We start from the raw sequence: 9,317 nt of genomic DNA, 5'->3' as shown, positions 1-9,317 counted from the left end.
CTATTTAAGGTTTGAAACCCTTTGTAACTCTATTTCACTGGGATTTGCCTCAAGCCCTTGAAGATGAATATGGTGGTTTCTTGAGTCCCAATATAGTGTAAGCAATTTTCCGTTCAAACATTTAAGAGAATGAGATTACTTGCATTTTATCTCTAAATTTTATGCTGTGTAAGTTCTAATTTTAAAACCTAAGAACATGCAAATTTGTTCTTTAAACATTACAAATGTAGATACAGATTATGTTAATTTACTTTTAGTAACAAAAAAAGATTATATTAGTTTAGTTTATTTTGTCATTAGTTATCAAAAACTAAAAGTGCTTACATATTTAAAATTTAGAGTATTTATCCATTTTGGTTCTCAAATAATTTTGGACCAAACATTTTAATCCCTAACTAAAATTAATTACTCGATTGGTCCTAATTCCGTTAGTCACTTAGGTCATTTGCTCCGTCAACTCTAATGGATGACAAAATAGTCCATAACAACTCTAACAGGAGACAAAATGGTCTCTGACCCTCTCTGTTCATAAACGACATTGTTCTCTCCGAATTTTCATCATATCCCACATAACCTTAACGGTCTAACACTACAACTTCAAGCTACATATGCACACTCTGTAACTTCAATATTCACAAGAAGAAAAATTCTCAACTTGTTCTCAACCGTTTATACTTAAAAAACTAATGACTATGTCTCTCAAGTACTTGTCGTCTTCGACGGATCCTATGAATCTAGACAGCAAATCCGATTAATTAAGACCCGTCATCGTCGTCATCTCCCGCCTCCTCTGTCCTATCATCTTCATGGACGCATTGTCCATCACTCTGATTGCTTCCTTCATCTTCTTCTTCGAACCAATATTCAGTAATCAGGGAGAGAAGGAAGGAAGCACTCGGAGTCCATTCCAAATGAGAGTTTTAATATGATGATGAAGGAGAATCTTCTCATGATATCCTATTGTCCGACAATCTATATTGCTTGTTGGAAAGTGCAGAAAGGCATGCCCTTAGGGTAGTTGTAAAACTTGATCCTGAGAATGTGATGGACATTGTCGGGATTGGAGTTGATGTTGCTATCGAAGAAGTGGAGGTGGATGCTTCTGGTGGGCGAAGTGCAGAGGAGGTGGGTGTACCAGTTACAGAAATTTGAAAAGTGTGTGGTCCATGACATATTAAAGTAGGTGCGATATGCGTGGCAGTTACACCATGATTTGATGTTGAAGTTGAAGAGGAAAAATGAGAAGATGGAGAAGAAGACTGTGAAGGTAAAGAAGAAGATTATGAATGTTAAGGTTATACGAGATATGATGGAAATTAGGGGAGAACGTTATCGTTTCCGAACATAAGGGTCAGGGACCATTTTGTTCCCTATTTGAATTGTTATGGATCATTTTGTCCTCCATTAGAATTGACCGAACAAAGGATCTAAGTGACTGACAAAATTAATTGTTAAAGACCAATCGAATAATTAATTTTAGTTGAGAATTAAAGTGTCTAATTCAAATTTTTTTAGGGATCAAAATGAATAAATACTCTAAAATTTATTTTAGGATACAAGTGCAAGTGGTGAAAATGTAAGTCATGAGAGTTTGAATCTGATTTGACCTTCAATGACGAAAAAGTCTCTTCATTTATTTAAATCTAAAATTTTTATTGTTTGAATTTACCATTGTTATGATGATGATTACGATAAGAGAATGCTAGATAACAAATTTTTGTCTGTTAACATCAGCTAATATTTATAAAATTATTTTGTTTATCTTAAATTATAGAATGTAAATCATAAATCTTTAATTTAAATCTTAAATTATAAACTTAATCACTAAACTTGGCTAATATTAACTAACTAAAAATTATTTTTTATACTTTAGACTTGTTTGGGTGAGTTTTAAAAAAAAATTTAAATAATTTTTTTTAAGATTTTAAAAAAAATAAAAATAATTTTATATTTAGATATCTCATATAAAAATATCTTTTTATTTAGTAATTATGTTTGAGTATAATAATATAAAAATATTTTTTGTTTATGTATTATGTTAAAAAATTCTTTTTTTAAGTAATTTTAAAAAAATATATAAATTATAATTAAAAAATAATGTTTTTTTTAGTATTTTATTTTTACTTAAAATTTTATTAAACATACTTAAAAAAATATTATTACTTTTTTTAATAATTTAATAGCACTAAACAAGCACTTTTTCTTATGATAAATTGATAATTATTAGATGATATAAAGTTTCCTAATTTTTCTTCCAAATGGTATTAAAATGTGTGATCAGGAAGGATTTTGCAGACTATGCAGAGTTATGCTACAGAGAATTTGGTGACAGAGTAAATCATTGGATTACTTTAAATGAGCCACTTACATACACCACAAATGGCTATGGATATGGTATATTTGCCCCTGGAAGATGCTCCACCAATAACTGTGCTGTGGGAAATTCTACTACCGAGCCTTACCTTGTCACTCACCACCAAATTCTTGCTCATGCTGCTGCTGCAAGACTTTATATGGACAACTACCAGGTTAATAATTATGATATAAATCATATTTTTAAGAATTTAATTTTGATGTACTCACATTATAATTACATTTATTATTTTAGATGATTATTTATACGATTAATAAAAAAAAATAGTATTTTTTACGTTAGGTGATTTTTTTTTAAATAAAAACTTAACATAATAAAGTGGAGCAAACAAAATCAAACGAACGAAAAAATCAACATAAAAAAAGCACCATAGTATAAAAAAAAGCATTCTCCTATTATCTCTGACATAACCATCAACAACAGAAGAAATCAACACTTCTCCACTCGTTAGCGTTAATCAAGATCATGTTGACAATTTTTTCAACACCTTTGCTTTTATTCCAGAAAACCTTCCTATTCCTTGCCATCAAAATATTCTACACAATCGTACAGAAGCACTGCAACCGCTGCTTCCGATCTTCTCTACTCTTCGATTCTTCTGTCAAACTTAAAAAATGCTCTTTCATCGAACCCGGATATGACCAATGTCGACCAAAAACTGAAATCCAAGCACTCCACATTTGCCACGCAAATGCAAAGTCTAGAAATAAGTGATGTACATGTTTTACAGCATCTATTCTTAATATATAAAAGTAGATACATAAGCTTGCACCACATTATTTTTGAGACATTTCTTTTTTCCTACTAATGCTATGTCAACAATATTGCTTATTTGGCACAACTTTAGAATCAACCACTCAATTCTTGCCAAATCAACTATTATTTCCAAATCAGCAAAAAAATAAAATATACAAATAAAAAACTAAAAAATAGAATCCAATAACTTTGTAACCTCCAAATACATTGAATTCATATTCCTATATTTATTATATCTTATCGTTATAAACAATACAATAAATTTATAATCGCAACAATTAATTTATAAATTAAAATTTTAAAAAATGAAAATTATATTTTATTATTATAATTATGTTTATTATAATTATTTTAATTTTTTCCAATGAGTTATACCTCAAATGGCATAGTCTCCCGTATTAGTCACGAATTCGAGCCTCTGTATCTTTGGTAAAAAATAATAATCATTTTAATTTTTAGAAGTAACACTAGCTACAAAGAACTATTATTGTAGTTTTTACTTATTATTAAAAATAAATTCTATTTTATTTTACCAATATAAATTTTGAAAAGAATATTTGAAAACTAAAAAAAAAAATTTATTAAAAGAGTATCAAAACGAAACCAAAAATTATAATATTAGACCTACATTTTCATATTAGATACAAATAAAAAACTAAAAAATAAAATCTAATAAATTTGTAACCTCCAAATACATTGAATTCATATTCTTATATTTATTATATCTTATCATTATAAACAATACAATAAATTTATAACCACAACAATTAATTTATTAATTTTTATAAATAACTCACTAAAGGTAATAAACATCCATATTACAAATGTCATAATAATATTATTAATCATAATAAATTTTACGTTATAAGTATTTAAATTCCATACCATTTAAACTACATATATAAAACTCTTATCACTATTCCTTCACATAACATCAAATTTAGCACAAAAAAATTTATTTTCGAACTGCAATGAGAATCTGATGATCAGGTATGACAAAAAAAAATCACAACATGCATCATACATTCATACTTACTCAAATACTATATACCTAATGATAACATAAATTGAATATTGGAATAGGAAAAGATCTTTACAATTTTAGCAACTATAAACAAAATTGATGACAAATTAGGATGGAACTATGTTAAATGTAAAAAGTGTCAGAAGAAAGTATATAAAAAAAGAAACAACTATATTTGTGGCACTTGTAATCAAACACCACAATATCCAACAATAAGGTGACTCTATATACTTTTCATAATCTCATCTATTAAATTATTAGTTGCTAGCCCAATACTTATTTTAGCTTTAGAATTCAATTAAAGATTTTAGATCAAAGTGTTACAACTTTTGTACTATTTGATGGCGACGCAAAAAACTTATTGGGCATAGCTGCTTCAAATCTAATGACATTTCAGAAAAATAATGACATTGAAGCACCACCCCATCAAGAGATTAAGGAAAAAGAAAACCATACAAATTCAAGACACATCTTCGAAAGAAGAACATACATACAAAGATGGAACCAAATAACACAATAAAAAGTGCATCAAACTCAACAATTCATAAAGAACATGTCTTCGCAAGAAACTACGACAAAAAGAAGAAAGCACCAACTCCAATAACCAACAAAAAAATGAGGATGAGCGCCACATAAGATGACTAAATCCATCAACTAAAACAAATGTAAAAATCAAACCACCAAATAAAAATGTCACTTTTTACAACTCCAGCATTCAAATCTTTTGTACTACGAGTTATTTAAAATAAAACGCCTTTTAAATTTAACTTCAATTTACACATATTTAATTTATTTCTACAAAATATAACAATTTTTAATATTTATTATATACTATCATTAATTTACCGTCCCGTGTATCGCGCGGGTCTCATTCTAGTTATTACATAAAGTACATACATTATCTTGCTGGCTTATAATCTCGAGTCGGTTTAGTCTTTTCTTAGTATTCACCCTGACTATCAAGAACAAACCATGTGAACAGCTCCACTTTTGGTGGCACCAGACCTTTTCAAATAGTCTTGGTGAAGCTATAGCTGGTTACCTCCTCCGAAAACATATCCTCCTGCAGCACCTGCACAAATGAGTTAGTTGAAAAAAATACTTTTTTTATTATATTTCCATACCATTCTATCCTCTCTGTTATTTACTAATTTCACAGATCTCAAAGCTTCATGTAGTTGACTCAGGAGTTCCAATTTCTATTGAAAAAGTTCTGGCCTCCGTTGAAAATTCCAAATCCACTCTAATCCATCCTAAAACCCACAATTCTCTATAATACATCCATATTGGTTTGAAACAGAAAAAAGTTTCAGGAATCGTTTCTTCAGATATCCACAAAGAAACCATACATCTTTTTAAAATCGAGTCCATCGTTCATTACCAATTTTCATGAACAATCCTGTAACCATCTTCTTCCTTATGCGTTGATTTGTGATCGGCATATATTCTTCTAATTAAATATACGTATAAAACTATTTTATATTGATAGACACAATCTCAAAAATTAAATTTTATTTCTAAAGGTAAATTATACACACCACATTAAGATTTGATGTTTGCTGAAATTTATATGGAAAAGATCTAAAGAAATAATAAAAGGTAGTTTTTGGGTTTTTAAAACTTTTGTTTGTTGATTATTGGTTTATTTTTGTTGTATAACCATTTATTATCTTATAATTTTACTAGATTCGGTTGACATTGATTTTCTTTTAGAGAAAAAAAAGAATTTTGTTTTAATAATTGATATGAGTGTTTATTTTTATATTATTATATTAATATATGATTTTATTAAATTTCAGAAAAAGTGATTGTAATTTACCGTATTTTTAATGCCTTACTGATTAGGAGTGTGCTTGTACTGAAGCTAAATTTATCAACTGATTAGTTAATAAAATATTAAAATGGGATAGATATATATCTTGGACTTGTTTGGGTAAATTTAAATTTTTTTTTGGAATTATTTTTTAAATTTTTTTAAAAAAATAAAAATAATTTTATATTTAGATATTTCATATAAATTTTTTTATTTATTAATTATATTTAAATAGAATAATATAAAAATATTATTTTAAAAAATATATTTTTCTACCAACTTAATCACATCAAAATAAGCCGCTAATCTAGAATTGGGTTTGTTCTTGTGTAGAGTTCTCAAAAAGGGCAAATTGGGATATCATTGAATTCAGCATGGGTGATACCACTTTCCCAGTCCAGGGCAGACAAAGATGCAGCCTCCAGAGCCCTTGCTTTTTCCTATGATTGGTAATTTTCCCTATTTATTCTCCCTTTATTTCACTTTATTACTTTATTTCATTATAGAGGTTTTTTTTTTTCCCCAGAGGTTTGAGGCTAAAAAATGTTTATATGTAATCAAAATGGGGAAATTTGGGATTTATTTTTGTTTTTACAAGCACAGGACGAATTCAAAACTAAGAAAATTTTGGAGTGAATTACAGTTTTCTTTTTTTTTAATTTCTAAAAAAATTAATTTGTCAATAGCGAATTATAATTTTTTATTTTAATTTAAAAAATAATTCGCCTTATTTTTCATAAAAAGAATTAAAAAAATATTTTTTTTCAAAAAAAAATTAAAAAAAATTTGTTGGGACAACCAGACAAGTTGTATTTAAAAAAAACAAAAAGGAATTGGTCAGGGCAAATTGTGATAAGTGAATTTGTCCCTCACAAATTGTCAGTTCACTCTCATTGAATAATTAACAGGACACCATAATTCTAAAAATTACAAAATTACACTATTCTTATACTATTCACCTTCTACACCACCATATGCAAATTAATTAGCAAGAGGTTTGATGCATAAAATATAAAAACATCCATGCTTTTTCTACTTTCTAACTACAACTTTCAAAAGAAATTATTTGTAATATATTATCTATCCTTCTAAATAAAAATGGAAGTTTAGTGTATAATATTATTGGGCTTATGCATTATCCATATTTCTAGCCTAGAAGGAACCATGTGATTTTTTATTTAGTAGTCCAAGATTTTTAGAGAAGCGTTGATATTATATAAACTTAGTTTTTAGTTATGTAACTCCATACTTTTCTTTTAAACTATCCAATGAATACATCAAAATTTTGGATCATACCATCATGGAAGGTTTATGGAGCCATTAAATTTTGGATCATACCCTGCTGCAATGGTGAAGAACGTCGGCGATCGATTGCCGGAGTTTTCGAGGGAGCAGTCATTGATGGTTAAAGGATCATTTGATTTCATAGGAGTGAACTACTACACTGCAAGTTATGCAGCATATGTCCCTTGCACAAGAGAAAACAGAACCTTGTTTACAGAAGATGCTTGTGTTTTTCTCACTTGTAAGGCAAAATATATAAAAAGGTTTTTTTTTTTTTTTTCATTCATAAGTTTGTCTATTTATAAGATTTTTTTTTGTTTTATCAGCAGAGAGAGATGGAGTTCAAATTGGTCCTCAGGTAGAAGTATATTTATTTGCAATGCTTTCGTTTCATTGTTTAATTAGCTGACTAAATTTTCAAAGTAGTTCCTCAAATTCAATGCATTCACTATTTTAATCTTCAAATCTAAAATTTACTATATTAGTTTTCCAGATCTAATTTTAAACAAGTATCGGTCCTTGGATTGTTTCTAGCGTCAATTGAGCTGACTCTGACTTGTCATACTGAGCACATAGCCAAATGTCCATTTGACGCTTAAAACAAGGCAAAAACAAGAAGATGAAAAAACTTGTATGATGTGTAAACTGTTTTATCTACCTCATTTTTTAAAATGACCTCGTTTTTACATTGTTTAAGTGCAAAAACGAAATAACATTATTTAGCCTTGTATTTATTGTAACGAGTTAGAACCAATTCAACATTCTGTTCATTAACTCAACGCTAAAAATGATCTAGGACCAATATGGTGTAGTGAATTTTGAATTTGATGAACTAAAATAATAAAAGTCATGAATCTCAAAAACCATTACCAGAATTTAGTTTTTAATTAGTTATCAAATCCCATGAAATGGACTTGTTGGAAACCATTTTTTTAATTCACACTTTTTTCTAGTTGAAAATAGGATAATATATTGTTAGCGTTTCTTAGCTTCTTCAAAAATGATTTTTTCCCCCATAAATTAAGTCATTTAAAGAAAGAAAGAATTTTTGCAGGCAGGGTCAGATTGGTTATACATATATCCTAGAGGAATCCAAGATCTTTTACTCTACACAAAGGAGAAGTATAATAATCCAATTGTTTACATAACAGAAAATGGTAAGTAGGGATGGATGTTGGTGTTGAAGTCTATCATCATCTTCACCTAACTGTTTTCCTCAATCAAATTCAGGTGTTGATGAACTTAATGAGAGTATTGAAGAATCACTAGAAGACAGATTCAGAATAGACTTTTTCACCGACCATCTTTCCAATATTCACAGTGCCTTACAGTAAGTTTATATCTATCACCACTTTTAAGTGAAGTTTATATAGATTAAGTTAGAAATTCATATTTGAATTGACAGGAATGGGGCAAATGTGAAAGGGTACTTTGCATGGTCATTGTTGGACAATTTTGAATGGGCAGATGGCTATACTGTTCGATTTGGAATGATCTTTGTTGATTACAATGATGGATTGCCAAGATACCCTAAAAGATCTGCTCAGTGGTTCAAAAACTTTCTACAATATTGATATTGATCCTCCTCTAGTATTCTTATATGGAGTGTGTTATTTATATTGATACTTAAGAGAAAAAAAAAAATGGTTAAATCTGAATACTACTCCCTTGTGAAATAGCTCAAAAATCTATGAAAAACGGATTGGATTGTATTTTAAAAGGACTTTGTTAAGTATACAATAATTTTTATAAATAATTTAAATAATAAATTCTAAAATTATTTAATAAAATAAAAATACACTATATTTTTAAATTATCTATCTAAATCTTAATATTAAAATAATTATTTGTACATCTAGTAAATTAAATATTTGATATATCTATTATTTACATTGTTTAGACACATAAACACCATAGCTGAGTTGAAATCCAAAACAAAAGCACTAATCAGAGATCACGTGGGGTCCTTGGAATATTTTTTAACCTCCATAATTTAAACACGGCTCCACCACCATGGTGCACACGTTCCAACAAAAACAAAAATAATAATAGTCTCTCACTCTCAA

General features: G+C 28.3%; 1 protein-coding gene across 1 annotated transcript in view; it reads left to right on the top strand.

The window, feature by feature from the left end:
- The window catches only part of LOC107462998 (beta-glucosidase 12), a 13,661-nt gene extending 4,690 nt beyond the window's left edge, over window positions 1–8,971 (top strand). Inside the window, exons 6-13 of the mRNA XM_016081688.3 lie at window positions 10–97; window positions 2,282–2,528; window positions 6,301–6,416; window positions 7,275–7,492; window positions 7,578–7,609; window positions 8,306–8,408; window positions 8,482–8,581; window positions 8,657–8,971. Of these exons, the coding sequence (XP_015937174.1) occupies window positions 10–97; window positions 2,282–2,528; window positions 6,301–6,416; window positions 7,275–7,492; window positions 7,578–7,609; window positions 8,306–8,408; window positions 8,482–8,581; window positions 8,657–8,825 (1,073 nt within the window). The 3' untranslated portion in view covers window positions 8,826–8,971. The remainder of the gene's footprint in view (window positions 1–9; window positions 98–2,281; window positions 2,529–6,300; window positions 6,417–7,274; window positions 7,493–7,577; window positions 7,610–8,305; window positions 8,409–8,481; window positions 8,582–8,656) is intronic.
- The last annotated feature ends 346 nt before the right edge of the window (window positions 8,972–9,317 follow it).

This window comes from Arachis duranensis, chromosome 8 (assembly GCF_000817695.3).
Source record: "Arachis duranensis cultivar V14167 chromosome 8, aradu.V14167.gnm2.J7QH, whole genome shotgun sequence".
NCBI classification, from domain to species: domain Eukaryota; kingdom Viridiplantae; phylum Streptophyta; class Magnoliopsida; order Fabales; family Fabaceae; genus Arachis; species Arachis duranensis.
This window is presented reverse-complemented; position numbering and strand designations above follow the sequence as displayed.